At 42.0% G+C, this 16,028-nt stretch overlaps 1 protein-coding gene across 11 annotated transcripts in view; it reads right to left on the bottom strand.

Moving 5' to 3' along the window:
• The window catches only part of Ndae1 (Na[+]-driven anion exchanger 1), a 917,075-nt gene that overhangs the window by 177,869 nt on the left and 723,178 nt on the right, over window positions 1–16,028 (bottom strand). For all 11 annotated transcript variants that reach the window (XM_068228594.1, XM_068228592.1, XM_068228596.1 and 8 more), the window contains 2 exons: window positions 8,396–8,615; window positions 1,964–2,093 (listed from right to left, as the gene is read on the bottom strand). In XM_068228594.1, coding sequence (XP_068084695.1) covers window positions 1,964–2,093; window positions 8,396–8,615 — 350 coding nt within the window. The remainder of the gene's footprint in view (window positions 1–1,963; window positions 2,094–8,395; window positions 8,616–16,028) is intronic.

Genomic DNA, 16,028 nt, shown 5'->3' with positions numbered 1-16,028 from the left:
TTATTATTATTATTATTACCCCAATTTCTCTTCTTGAATTCTAACTTTACCTTCATATTGTGATCTTTCCTTCTTTTGAAAACCCACTCAAACTTAATCGTCTACTAATGTCATTCCATGCCATCTCTCCACTGACAGCTCGGAATATACCACTACCAAGGTCGATAGCGGCAGTCGCTTAAGTGCGGCCAGTATCCAGTATTCGGGAGATAGTAGGTTCGAACCCCACTGTTGGCAGCCTTGAAGATGGTTTTCCGTGGTTTCCCATTTTCACACCAGGCAAATGCTGGGGCTCTACCTTAATTAAGGCCACGGCCGCTTCTTTCCCTTTCTTGTCCCATCGTCGCCATAAAACATATTCGTGTCGGTGCGACGTAAAGCCAATAGCAAAAAAATATATGTATATATACCACTTGGTAGAACAGTTCATCTCCTTACTCTCAAGTCTTCGCCGCCCAAACTTTGCAACATTTTTTTAACACTACTCTCTTTTCAAAAATCACCCAGAACAAATCGAACTGCTTTTCTTTGGAATTTTTTCCAGTTCTCGAATCAAGTAATCCTAGTGAGAGTCCCATACACTGGCACCATACTCTAGTTGGGGTCTTACTAGAGTTACATGCCATCAACCTAGGTAATTAAACGCATGATTTTCAGAACTCGGTAAGGAGTGCTGTGGACACATAAGACCACATAATCAATCAGATGACTTGCACCAGGAAGACAAGGAGATAGCTGCTCTGAATCTTCCTTGACATGCTGAATATAATTTTTGTGAACAGTTATGTGATTAACATGCAAAAGTTCAGTTACAAAAGAAAAATTTCATGAATCATCACGAGTTTGTGCAAAGAACTCCACTCCAAACTAATGATGCCAAGAGCGACACAACACCTGAGAATATGCAACTTGCCGGGCATGAAGCAAATGTTCATGACAGTCACACAGTCTTAAGTGGAAGGGAATGACGCAAAATTTTTGTAGCCACTGTTCCAAGGCTGTCCGTTTTAAACTTCAGGCAGAGGCTGTTTGGGGTCTAAAGTTAAAAAAGGATGGACTGTTTCTGTTAACTAAGGAACTAATTTAAAACCTGAGTCTATATGCCACATAAGATGGTTGTCAAAATGATCACACGTTAGCTGTTATGTTCCTCGAATGCAACATCAGCTATCTAGAACTAATGATAATCAAGTCGACATATCTAGTAAAGCAGTCTTCCTATGTTTTAATTGTCGCAGACTCTATACAATATTGTATGACCATTGTTGCTCTGAGTATGTACTGTGTTTACCCAAAATATATGACTAGATATTTTCCCGCCAAATGTGACCATCTTAAAACTCTGATTGTCTAACAACGTAAGCCTTCTTTTTTTCTGTTCCGATAGCTAAAGTGTGTAATATTCAAAATACCTATTTTTGTATTTGAGTGAAGCCGCAGCATGTTTTACTCAACATGTTTCAAGGTCAGTCCTAGCTCCCACTTGCTGGAATAGAGTTGAACCGAACAGTGGAAATTTCCACTCCGACGTTCATATCCAACAGAATGGGATTCTGCATAGGAAACAATGCATTCGATAGATGGCTTTATTAACCCCATGTGATGAATGAGTGGACAGTTACAAGTTTCCTCTCTGTGTAAACTCTCCGCATAATCCACAACAGCCAAGAAAACAGTTAAACTATAATATTCTAATTAGAGTCTCTTTATCAGTGAAGCAAGTTCCAAGAGCACCAGGCAAATAAGCAGTGAAGTACCCCAAGCACAAGTGAGATGAAGATGCACTGTTCTCCTCTAACCTGGTAAACTAACATGCAGTTAAGAATTAACCTTAAAACAGTTTATAGTACCATTCAGCTTGTATTTCCTCCTGTAATGAGAGAAGAAGCATTCATACATCATGATAACACAGGAAAAGCCATTCTCCTCCAACCATGAATAGGATCTAAAGAAAGATACTCACTCTTAGAGGAGGAATGGTTCCGTCCAATCTCGGCCAGTGACCGGATTATGGGCAGACGTGACATGTTGGTATTATTCTCCTTGCGTCGCTCATGTTGATGTCTGTGACGTCGAAGCAGGGCTTCCCGCACCTAAAAAGGTCAGGTAGGTGTTAAATATCCTGCGAGACTCAAATCGGGCATAAACAAAAATTTGATGGGAAAGGAAGTGCAAAGAATGAAACCTGTTCTGTTCCAGGAAGGTTGTACAAAGAAATTGTTAAAATGAGGAGAAATTTGGAAGATGGGACTCAAGAACACAACAAAAAATGTACTTTAGATTTTATTGATACAGATTATTATTTGTATATTCTGATACATATTTCAAAGGCCAGATGGAGAAACCTGAGCTAAAAGAAAGGAAAATTTTAAGAAAGATCATAGGACCAAAATTTCAGGATAATAAGATAATATATACGAAGAATGAAAGATTCTACAAGAAAATCGAAAAACTCGCAGATACTATGGAAAAAAAGGATACATTTTTATGGCCATCTTCTCAGAATGAACTCTAATAGATTAACCAAACAAATCTTTGACTTCTTCTGTAGCCGCAAAACAAAACTCAACTGATTTAAAGAAAATGAAAAAGACGTAGTGGAATTAACAACTACAGAAAATTCACCATTAGATCGTCCGTCTCCATAGCGTAACGGTTAGCATTATTAGCTGCTGTCCTCGGTGGCCCAGGTTTGATTTCCGGTACTGCCAGAAATTTAAGAATGGCAGGAGGGCTGGTATGTGGTTGAAATGGTACATACAGCTCACCTCCAATGGGGGTGTGCCTGAAAAGAGCTGCACAACCTCAGGGTGAGGACACAAGTTTACTTTATGATTCGATCAAAGAGCTGAAGTAATAACTAAAGATGTAAATATAAGGTTCGAAGACAAATCTACATAAAGTCAAACCTATTATCTCAGAAGACGAGAGGAAATGAAGATCAGAAAGAATGAAGAAATACTGGACACTCAGAACCCCACACAGAAAAATGATTGATTCAAGGATGAAACGAAAAAAGAAGAAGAAGAATAGTGTATTATGTTGATGAGGGCTACCTATTTCATGTTTAATGCCACATTAATGATTTAATGTATTTTGGTCAATTATTTAAACAAACTACATCAATCATTTTAAGTATTGTATTATCTTCTTCTCCTTTTTCCTCAATTACCCGGGGTCGGCATTTTGTATGGAATTAGCTCAGTTTTACGGCTGGATGCCTTTCCCGACGCCAGCCCTATGTGAAGGGATGCATTCACAATTTTTGCGATGGTTGGTAGTGTGGTGTGCCGCAAATAAAGATGTGTATTAAGATGAACACAAATATCCAGCCCTTGAGTTAGAGGAATTAACCACGCACGGTTAAAATTCCTGCCTCGACCGGGAACCGAACGCAGGGTCCTCAGAACTGTAGCCAAGTAGACCAAGGAGCCGGAGGTACGTTTTATTTACAGCTAAGAATGTTGTATTATTGTTTAAATGGATCACTTGTCAAAATTAACGTATCGAACAAACAAGCCTGTAGTTTTATGTGACAGTTGATACCGTAACCATAGCCGAAAGACCTCCAGTCTTACATGGAATCCGGGACTGAAATGGAACGACTTTTCATTCAATGGCTGAGAGACCCGTTTGGAGGCAGCGGCATGTGGAGTACACCCAAGGCATCTCTTGCCTGTCGTAAAATGTACCTTAAAGGGAAGTCAAATTAGGAGCCTGATTTGGTGATCACTGGATTCCTAGCTGAGTCTGACATTACTTGAGTTAGGATCCTAACTTTCAACATTTTGTCTGATTTTTCTTGATCAATTCCTGTTCTCTTCCGACCCGGAAAGTATCAGGTTTCCAAGGGCTGGATAATATTTCATTTTCATGCTTTTTGTGGCCCTTCGCTTTCCTTACCCATAAACTCATTTTTCGAAGTTTCCGACTATTTCTCCCCCCTCCCCCTTAAAAGTGAACCTGTTTCAGTTGTGGTCGTTTTAATAAAGCAAAAATATGTTTGCCTGTTGGAAGTGATATTTAACGCGATAGTTGTCGAATTGAGCCGGCGGTTAATTCTACCTTAAATAAACAAAACAAACCCTACGGCGGAACAACCCCGAAGGGCCATGGCCTACCAAGCGACCACTGTTCAGCCCGAAGGCCAGCAGATTACGAGTTGTCAAGTGATCAGCACGGTGAATCCTCTCATCCGTTATTCTTGGCTTTCTAGATCGGTAACTCTAACTAGCTTGCGGTGTGTGGGGGTGGTAGAATAGCATACACGGTATCCCCTACCCGTCGTAAGAGGTGACTAAAAGGGGCCCCAGAGGCTCTCAACTTGGGAGCGTGGGTTGGCGACCACGTAGCCCTCAGCTGAGTCCTGGCATTCCTTCAACTTACTGTCTCAGGCTCCTCACTTCCATCTGGCCAATCCAACCTCCTTTGGTCAACTCTTGTTCTTTCCCGACCCCTGCGGTATTAAAGCACGCGAGGACTAGGGAGTCTTTCATCTTGACGCCATTCCTGGCGCTTGTCTTTCTTTAGCCGATACCTTCGTTTTTCGAAGTGTCGGATCTCTTCAATTTTTTTTTTCTCTCTGACTGGTGTTATATAGAGGATAATTGCGCAGTTGTACTTCCTCTTCAAACAATAATCACCAGCACCACCATCTGTCCGTTTTAATCTATATATTCCGTCGTCACATAACATACAAAAGTAAACATTACTTTCGATGTTATTTACAAAAGTGTAGGCTTACAGAGGAATTCTCACATTCCAATCTTCTTTGTTTTGACATGAATCATAAGGCAGCTGGTTACCACAAGCACCTGCACATTCTTCTTCAGCAGGTGTCATACTCGGCAATGGTACATTATGAGGGATGTGCGTTCGGATATGTTTGTGATGTTTAGTAAGAAGGGGTGAGAACTATTATATTAAGTAATAAAAATTAAAATCCCCGACCCGTCCGGAAATTGAACCTGATAACCTTTGAACCAAAGACAGCGCGCTAACCATTCAGCCACGGAGCCAGACAGAAGGTGAAATAAAGAACAGGGAATATTGAGAAAAAAATCATATTAGAATGTATAAACAAAAGAACATCACTATCTGTGTCGGTGCGACGTAAAGCAACTTGCAAATAATAATAATAATAATAATAATAATAATAATAATAATAATAATAATAATAATAATAATAATGGCCAAAGAGAGAAAGATGACGAGAATCATTGTTTGTGGTATGCTAAAACAACAGAAGAGGCACATCTCAAGAGTCTGAAGGAAGAGAGAATCAATCAGAATGAATTATATTGAATGTGAACCTAATGCTCAAGTAGATAGAAAGAATTCTACACAATTGTCAAAATATTAAACAAGGAATATGCCTCACCGGGAATGATAGCAAAATTACCTCGGATTATGAAAAATATTGGCCAAAAATATTGAAAAGAACGTAAAATAAGCACGATTGTAAATAATTAAGGGGAGGATACATGTTAGTCCTAAAATCATTAACACTTCAGATACTTATGTACCGTACCAGGTGTATGCGTTAAGTTTCTGCCGGTATTGTGGCAAAGAAATCACGTAATTTTCAAGGGAAATTCATGTTCTGTTTATTCAAAATATTGGCCATCGGCTTCTACACAATTCGCCCATCTTTCTGGTAAGTTATGAATACCATGCCAGAAAAAATGCTTGTCTTTTGCGGCAAACCATTCGTCGAGCCATTTTCCAACTTCCTCGAAATCGCTGAAGTGCTACTCTGCGAGCGCGTGCCCCATTGATGCGAAGAGATGATAGTCAGATGGAACCAGGTCGGGGTAGTACGGCGGGTGCGGAAGGATGTCCCATCCAAGCGATTTCAAGGTGTCCTTCACTGGTTTTGCTGAGTGAGACGGCGCATTGTCGTGTAACAAAATCACTCTGCCATGTCTTCTGGCCCATTCCGGTCGTCTTTCGATCAATACGTCATTTAATTAATCATTTTTGGCGATAGCGTTGTGCATTAACGGTGTCGCCGGCCAGTTGTGGTCTACCAGAGCGCGCTGTCTTTCACAGTGAAACACGGCAGACTGGATCCCTCGCTGCGTTCCTAGGAGCCAGCTAGAGCGACGCATCAAGTTGGCCGTGATTGAAATCACAGCGTTTAAACTGTCTCACATGTTGCCATTGATGCGTTCACGGCCCGTACTTATAGACATGATATTGTATAGGTTTTTGGTCTTACACCGTGTCTAGGAAATAAGGTGAAATTCTTTACGTTTCGCAGAGAACTGTGCTCTGCGTCATCAGAAGAAAGTCTCGACTGTCCACGGCATAAGCCCAAAAGCCTATACAGTATCATGTCTATATCCCTCTAATGGATGGGGCGTGTTCACGATATGTCTCTACCAGCAAACGATGACTTCCCACAGTTTTTCTTTTGATTAAATAAGAAAAGCAATACGTGCTGCAAATGTTCTTTTTGAGGCACAAACGTCGACATGATCACTGAATGATACAACACAGACGCTAGTGTTTGGCGGACTCAACGTGTGTGTGTTGGTAGGTTAAGGTCAGACGGACAAACTAATGTATGTGTCAAATTCATACGCTGGGGCCATCTCTTAGTGAAACCGGAAAAGACTTCTACATACACCTGGTAGGGCATGGGTATCCTGGGTGGACGAAGATGAACGCATCCATCTATTCTCCGTTGTATCATCTTCACGGATGAAAAAAAAAAAAAAAAAAAAAAAAAAAAAAAAAAAAAAAAAAAAAAAAAAACACTGACATAGTCATTTCTTCAGTTCTACAGCAACCAATCATTCAGCCATATAAATTTACAATTTACGCTAACTACCCGTTTACTCTCCCATCCTTTTATTCATTAGTCCCTTTTATCCATCCACGCCAAAACTTTTATCTACTCATCGAAGAATTTATTCACCCACCATTAAATTCATTCCGCCAGCCTTTATGCCCATATATAGAGTTAGAATGCTATGTGAAGATATTACAAGCTAGAAAGGTAATAAAATATTGGTTAGGAAGGAGAGACGGGAACCACTATTGAATTTAGGATTCCAACACCCGATGAAACATTTAAATGATGATTAATGGCTAATGAAAGTTAAAAGGATGCCTGGCAGAATAGGAATGAGGGACTACTGGACTTTTTTTCTATTTGCTTTACGTCTCACCGACACAGATATGTTATGGCGACGATGGGATAGGAAAGGCCTAGGAAGTGGAAGGAAGCGGCCGTGGCCTTAATTAAGGTACAGCCCCGGCATTTGCCTGGTGTGAAAATGGGAAACCACGGAAAACCATCTTCAGGGCTGCCGACAGTGGGGCCGAACCCACTATTTTCCGATTACTGGATACTGGCCGCACTTAAGCGACTGCAGCTATCGAGCTCGGTGACTACTGGATAAAGAGATTCAGAACAAAGATAAGGATTTAAGCAAGAAAGTAACCATTAGAATGAAAGATTGAGAAGCAGATGATTTTTTTTTTATTTCTTTAGCTAGTGGTTTAACGTCACACAAACAGATTGAAGATTTCCGGCGACGCAAGGATGGTAAAGGGCTAGGATTGGGAAGGAAGCGGTCACGGCCTCGAGTGAGGTACCAAACCAAACACCACGGCGCGACAGCCCCGAAGGGCCGTGGTTTACCAAGTGACCGCTGCTCAGCCCGAAGGCCGAGCTGACGTGTGTTCAGCACGACGAATCCTCTGGCCGTTAATCTTGGTTTTCTAGACCAGGGTCGCTATTTCACCGTCAGATAGCTACTCAATTGTAATCACGCAGGCTGAGTGGACCTCGAACCACCCCTCAGATCCAGGATTTTATAAAATCCCTGACCTGGCCGGGAATCGAACCCGGGGCCTCCGTGTAAGAGGCAGACATACTATCCCTACACCACGGGGCCCCAACATTTGCTTGGTGTGAAAATGGGAAGCCATATTCAGGGCTGCCGACGGTAGGATTCGAACTCACCATCTGCAAGCTGACAGCAACGCGACTCAAACCGCGCAGCCACTTGCACGGTGTTTAATGTAGTTATGAGGAAAGTAACGGGAAACTTCCTCACTCCTCATTTCCCTAGTACGCCTCTCAGTGATGCCTAGGCCATCTATGACAGCTGATGGCGGAGCTGTTGAGGATCCAACCAGCCTTAGGGCTGAGGACCGAACATACACATATATAGGCAAATTAAATGCAAGGAGGATTATGTAATATTCACGTATTCACCAATTTGGATTACAATAAAGGAATACTGTCCTCAGTTTTCGGAGATCCATAACTAGGGCAATAGTCTGTTCTATCGAAAGCCCTCAAATGGAGTAACAACAAACAACATACACACACACACACAGCGAAATAAAACAAGTGAGCTGGTAGTGTCCATGTTCCCACCTTGTCCCGAGAGTCGAAGGGCAGCGATCCCGCGTTGATCATGTTGTCAAGCACCAGGTCGACAACCTGCTCCAGGGAGGAAGCGTCCATATCCAGCATGACGGTTCCATTGAGCAGCAATGAGCGAAGCTCGAACAGCGAGTGGAGCGAAAGTGTGGCGACGTGGGGCTTGGACCAGCGGTTACCTCCTTCCTCAACGTCCTCCTCGAACTTGATCCACCTGAAACAGACACTTAGTATCAGTATCTAAATATTTTACACAGGAAAAACAATGCATGTTTAGCGTATTTGGCAAATAGAGATATTCTTGCAGCCTAATGTTTTAGGCAGTTTATGGGACAGAGGGGTTGAGGATGAATGAACTTCCAAACACTTTTGGAAGCTGAAGGGATTGTACCTAATGTCCCCCCTTCCTTAGGAATTCCGTACTTCCTTCTTGCAAAACTATGCTGACCGTATGCAACCTAGTAACATTCGAGACGTGTTAACGTATAGCAAATCTTGGAACTACGTCTTTCTCTTCTCTTTCCCTCATCCGTTACCTGATAACCATTTGAAAAGAGAGAGCCGTAATGAATCTCTCTTCTCGACAAACACACTGTAACGAAATTCCGAAATCACTCTAGCGTTTATGGAAAGAAAATCTTAAAGTGGCTGACTTTCTGCTGCTGCTGATGATGATGCTTGTTCTTTAAAGGGGCCTAACATCTAGGTCATCGGTCCCTAATTATACGAAATGGCACCCTATCGACTGTATAGATCAGCGTTTTCTATTATTATTATTATTATTATTATTATTATTATTATTATTATTATTATTAGTAATCATAATAATGTCTGGCTCCTTGGCTGAATGGTCAACGTCGTGGACTTTGGTCCTGAAGACCTCTGGTTCGATTTCCGATCGGGTCAGCGTTTTAGCCCATCTGGTTAATGCCTTTGATTTGGGGACTGTTTCTCTGAATACACATCGTTTCATATAATCGCAACCACAACACCACGCGATAGTGAATATATCCCACAATACAAGGGACAAGAAGGTACCCAGCTGAAAAACCGGGCCATTCCCCATGTGCGACACAGTTCACATCCGCCGACCCCACAAGAGTGTGGAAATAGATACACCACATTATTAATTATTATTATTATTATTATTATTATTATTATTATATTATTATTATTATTATTATTATTATTTAGAATTTGTATTTTTCGGTTTATTACCTGATATTTTGTTTCAATATTTCTTGTATAATTTTAGGAATAGTAGCTGGTCAAAATAAACGAACCCACTATATGTGGGTTCTTTTTCTTCACAGTACCATCACCGGTGATTGGGTGGTTAGACCGTAGATCTGATCCCAGTCGAGGCAGATGGAATTTTTAAGATTGAAAACTCTTATATCACGTCTCGTCGTTCAGTGTCGACATGAACAATAAGGATCCCTGATGAACATAAATTCGGTAAAACTAAACATTTCCTCATCGTCATTCAATATAACGTAGGCAACCCGCCTCACTCTACTGGTCTGGAAGTTGCCTAACGGATGCACATCGCGGGGCAACTGTTGCTTTCTGTTAAAAACCATGACTAGAAAACTATACACATTGTACTGTACAAATCTGTACAACTGCATGTGCATCCTCACAAAGGTGCAATCTGTCTACTGGCCACGAAGATAAAATGATGAGGGTGTGCACGTTATGTGCGAGACGGGAGAAATGTCCTCAGCTGGTGAATTACTGTGCGTCGATGTTCGGTTTCGGATCATATTTATGCTAGCTACCGTACCTGTCTTCGACCAAAGAGGTGGTTCAGGTAGATATAAAAATCAAATGAAAAGTGGCAGGATACGAACAGTACTTCACTGGTGATCTATCAATGTTAAGTTCCAGTGCTGGAATGACCTCGCCTCCGCTACAGGTGAAGAATGATGATGATGATGATTATGATGGTGATTGTTGTTTAAAGGGACCTAACATCTAAGGTCATCGGCCCCAGATGAAGGCTGTTCTGTTGTGTTCCGTCTAGTGTGTACACTCCTATTCCCATCAACTACTCTTTAGCATGGGTCGAATAGCTATAATACTATGGCAAATCAGTATGTCTAGTAGCATTAATTACCAGAATATGTCTGATCCAGAGGAATTGCGAGATAGAAAACGAAAGTTATCCTAACTCCCCATCCCTCGGCCACCTATCTTGAAACAAGGTGTTTCAGAGGTAGATCTTCATAGACCGCGCGTCATGTTCACGGCCCGCTTTGAGGCAGTATCGGGACCGGTAGCCTTTCTAATGAAAATCCACAGCCTGTTTCCAGTCATTCGACCGCGTCTGGAATGGAATGAATGAATCCCCCATCTAGCGGCGAGGATAACCGGTAAACTTTCTACTGCGATACAAATGTATTAGGCACGGAAATCAACATTTAATATTACTCCTCTCTTTCTTACAAAGTGTTATTCGGTAAGATTACCATTAACAACGGTAGGACGCAGGAAATAAATATAAAATACTACATATTTCCGTTATAATTCGCCGTAGGATGAATTTGTACTGCGTAAAACTTTTTTCTATTAGCTTTACGTCGCACCGAAACAGATGTCTTATGGCGACGATGGGACAGGAAAGGGCTAAGAATGGGAAGGAAGCGGCCGTGGCCTTAAGGTACAGCCCCAGCATTTGCCTGGTGTGAAAATGGGAAAGCACGGAAAACCATCTTCAGGTCTGCGACAGTGGGGTTCGATCCTACTATCTCCCGAAAACTGGATACTGGCCGCACTTAAGCGACTGCAGCTATCGAGCTCGGTCTGCGTAAAACATACGGAACTTTTGTCACACTGCATTTATTGACAAGATCAGTATTAATAGACATTTGCCTAGCATGAAGCTGGGAAACTACTGAAAACCTTCTTCAGGGCTGACCACGGTGAGATTCGAACCCAGCATCTCCCGAATGCAAGCTCACAGCTACGCGGCCCTACCCGCCCGATCAACTCACCATGTATGTATGTATGTATGTATGTACGTATGTATGTATGTATGTATTGTACGCGCACTTTTTAGTGATATATTTTTGTACTCGGTTGTGGAGTAAGAAGGGAGCACTGCCGGTTCCGGTAGTACTGCCAACTGAATGGAAATGAAATCTGAATTGAATCGACAATATGATCGATCCATATGAATTTTCTAAACCTTTATTATCCTAAGCCAACAACTGTGTCACACACACAAAATATACACTTTTAAAAAAATTGCAACACCATGAAGGCATTGGTCGTTAGTATTGATTTTAAAGATATGGAACGACGCCATGTAGGTATGTAAACGATCAAAGTTTCAGACCCATTGGATTGTTGCTACAGGTCTCCCCACGTGATTGGTCGCGGAGGAATCAACTTCAGGATACGGACTCTGGTGTAGAGTAGTTGACTTGCAGTCTGTGCAGTGAAGTGTTCCCCATCAAACATGCCTCGACGACAGAGAAGAGCACGCTATCAACAACTGTCGCCGTTTGAGAGGGCTCGGATAATTGGGCTGTGTGAGGCTGGATTATCGCTAAGGACTGTCGCTGCACGTGTTAGCCGACAGGCATCTACGGTACAACGTGTATGGCAACAGTGGTCACTCGTAGACCTGGCACAGGTCCAGCGCGACAGACAACTGTGAGAGAGGATCGCCGCATCATTCGGATGGCCCGGATGGAACCCCATGCAACAGCAGCGCAAATTCGAGCAGCTGTGGCACCCCACGTTACACAACAAACAGACGGTAATCGCCTGCGTGCAGCTGGCTTACGAGCCCGTGTCCCTGCAGAAGGTGTTCAATTGACCCCACAACAGCGACATGTAAGGCTGGCCTGGTGTCGAGAAAGATCGACGTGGGTCGACGAATGGCATAGGGTCGTCTTTGGTGATGAGTCGCGCTTCTGTCTTGCCCACAGTGATCGCCGGAATCGTGTGCGCCGACGTACGGGGGAGAGGGGCCACCCAGATCTTATTGTCGAGAGGCACACAGGGCCAACGCCAAGCATTATGGTCTGGGGAGCTATTGGCTTTAATGTGAAATCAGAATTAGTGCTTGTTGAGGGCACTATGACTGCTCGACAGTACGTTGATAGGGTACTCAATCCAGTGGTTGTCCCTATGATGGCTAACATTGCTAATGGGATGTTTCAGCAGGACAATGCCCGGCTTCACACTGCACGCATCTCCAGAGAAGCTCTCCACGACATCTACCTTAGAATGGCCCCCAGATCCCCGGGCCTCAGTCCTATTGAGCATGTGTGGGACATGATGGGTCGACAACTGGCCAACCGCCCTCAGCCACCCACAACTCTGGAACAACTGACCCGTGCAGTGCAGCAAGCATGGGCCACAATTCCTCAGAAAGCGATCCAGGGCCTTACTGGCTCCATGCCTCGACGAATTCATCAATGTATTGCAGCTCGTGGTGGGCACATCCTGTATTGTTTGTTGTCCAAACTTGCGGTCAGAGGGACCTGAAAGTGTAAACATCGAAGCACAACCGAAGACTCGTCCGGCATGTTCAGTTACAGCAATGTAGCACCACTCTTTCTGGGTTTCCATTTTCTTCAGTGTATAATACTATGTAACATTTCCCGATGCGAAACGTGTTCCTATCATGAATTCTATAGTTTGGCTTTGCTGTGTAAACAACAACAGTGCGAGTACTTACAGTATAAGCCAGATGTCGCACAGCGATGATAAGCGATTCTTAGTTTGTGTTTCAGAGGTTGCCAGTACGAATCTCGAAGATAACCGAAGTCAACTGATTGAGCACTAGGGTGTAAATCTATCGCTAAAAAGTGCGCAGATAATATGTATGTATGTATGTATGTATGTATGTATGTATGTATGTATGTATGTATGTATTGTACCAGGAAAAGTTCTTGGGTAAAGGGCATGAGTAGGACCTCAGGGAGTGGAACTTAGTTTTGGAGCCGATACAGAGTAGGAAGACTCGCAGAGCGAATAATAGATGGTTATAATTTTTTTTAGAAAACAATTTATTGATTCTTCACCCTGCAATATGATTATTGGACTCAAATCTGGCATTGAAATTAAAAATTTAAACGTAATCTTCTTGAATTCTGTTCATGAAAATGAAATGAATGTCACTGATTCCAAAGTCTTTCATATGTGAGAATACAAGGTATTAGATTTCCACCTAAAGTCTCTCTAAATATGAGCACACACTTGTAATTGCAAATTGACATGAGAATTTAAATTTCTGTTGAAAGTTTTTCAGTTTGTAAACCTTAATGTATAGCACACTTGAAAAGCCTAAAGTTGTTCTATGAGATATGAAAATTAAATTTGAAAATTAAATTAATCACAAAAGATGAACTTCTGAGAAATTATGAGAACTCTGAAATATTTGTTCACACGCGGCACTGAAGTTTCCACTGTTCAAAATTAATGAGAAAATTTTAGTCAGTTTGTTACTACTCACTTAATGAAAGAAATGTTGCTACAAATGTTGAAGGACGGATGTCTGGAGTGTTCCGTGGAGAATCAGGATCGGTGATGTTCCATTAACACACCATGTTGACGTCCCTCGATGAGGTGATGATTGCTGGAACTGGATCGTATAGAATTGCAGCTCGTTAAGGTGATTTTTCGCACACGAAAATTCACTTTGTGCGAGTAGTTATCACTGACACTGTCACTTACTGTCGAACACAGTTTATGGCGTAATTGAACTTTAAGACGTTAAATGAATAATCACAGTCCTTTCTGTATGAAATACTATTTAAAGTCGTTACTAAGAACGTCCATAATTACATAGTTCACACTTGAAAAAGGCAAATCACAGTCTATAATCACAGTCTTTGAACACTGTCATTAAGTCACTAAGGATTATTTTCTGATTATCTGGTTATTATAACGTCATATTACCTCAGAAAAAGTTCTAAGTATTCACCCAGTTTACTACTGTAAGTCGTAAATATGGCATGAACACTACGTGAATGAAAAAAAAACACAGTTCAATGCTCGAAAAGAAATGAGTCCTGGTAATTCTACACATTAGTTTCTGTTCATTGTAGAAGTTGAATATTATGTAAAGTAAACTAAGTCTACACGTAATGATATACTCGGTGAACGTTAAATATTTGGTATTTGCACTTCAATAAGTTCACTCGTATTATATTCTCAAATGTCTTTAGAATTAGACCGTAGTCGCGACGCGATATACTAAATACAGTGCGACGTCTTTTATAATTTTGTCGGCGATATAACTTCGTATTCCGGAAACGCGACGGCAAGTATTATCCGCACACTTTATGTTGGTGCATTTACACCCTAGTGCTGAATCGGTCGACCTCGGCGATCTTCGAGATTCGTACTGGCAACCTTTGAAACACAAACTATGAATCGCTTAAGCATCGTTGTGCGGCATCTGGCGTACACTTTACGTACTAGTACTGTTGTTGTTTACACAACAAAGCCAAAGTATAGAATTCATGCTAGGAACAAGATTCGCATCGAGAAATGTTTTATAATGTTACCGGTATGTAATGTGTATGTGACATAGTTGTTGGCTTACGATGATAACGGTTTAGAAACTTCGTATCGATCGATCATATTCTCGATTCAATTCAGATTTCATTTTCCTTCGGTTGGTGGCACTATCGATACCGGGACACCTCCCTCCTTACTCCTCACCCCCGTACACAAATGCACCAACATAAAGTGTGCGGACTATACTTGCACCGTGACTGCGCGGACATACTGTACGAGGGTCGCTTTCCCCTCTGTCTCACTCACACACACACACACACACACATCTGTGTACTCGTCCTTGTACTGCTCTGCTCAGCTTGTTAGTCTTGACATATATATCGGCGCTGGGAGGGGTGGTTCTCTTGGTCATGTGACCGTGAGTGCATAAATTATTATAACTCAACAACCATGGGATGGATTAATTCGAAATTCACAGGGATTAACTTTTATGACGTCCGCTACAAATCAGCGTTTGTCCTGTTGAAATTGGTTAAGGCGTTGAAAAGCTTGCGAAAAGAAAATTATTTTCGAGAAATATCTCTAGGGGAGGTGAGCTTCGAGCGACAGGTGACGTCACTTGACTTCGCCTAGTGCACTCGTCGAGTCTGGCACATGCTGGAACATTCCTTGGCTCAGTTGTTCGTACGTCGGACGGATATTTTATGCTGGAAAAACGTTTCTTTCGATTGATATGTGCCAGGACCTAGGATTTCCTGGTACAGCATGTATGTATGTATGTATGTATGTATGTATGTATGTATGTATAACACCGTAACGTTGTATTATGTTTACAAGTGCATAGTCAGCAAGGGTCAGAGGTCAGGTACACTCATTGTTCAGAGTGGAGTACTTACAATTTATTTTATTCTATAATCGTGAATTGTGTACGAGTCTTAATTAATATTCCGAACTCGCTCCACATGGCCTGGTGAAATAAAGAGGGACAGTATGTGAAGTTTTTTCAGGTCATATCAATTTGATGAAGATTACTAAAGGCCACACCATTACCTCGTGCTCCCTAGTGACTTGCCAGCAAGACTAATGTTCTCCAGACAGGCTTCATATTTCACAACGTGAGAAATTGCACCCGTTCACACATTTCATC

The sequence above is a fragment of the Anabrus simplex genome, chromosome 7 (assembly GCF_040414725.1).
Source record: "Anabrus simplex isolate iqAnaSimp1 chromosome 7, ASM4041472v1, whole genome shotgun sequence".
Lineage (NCBI taxonomy): Eukaryota > Metazoa > Arthropoda > Insecta > Orthoptera > Tettigoniidae > Anabrus > Anabrus simplex.
The sequence above is the reverse complement of the archived record's forward strand: the minus strand, read 5'-3'. Positions and strand labels throughout refer to the sequence as shown.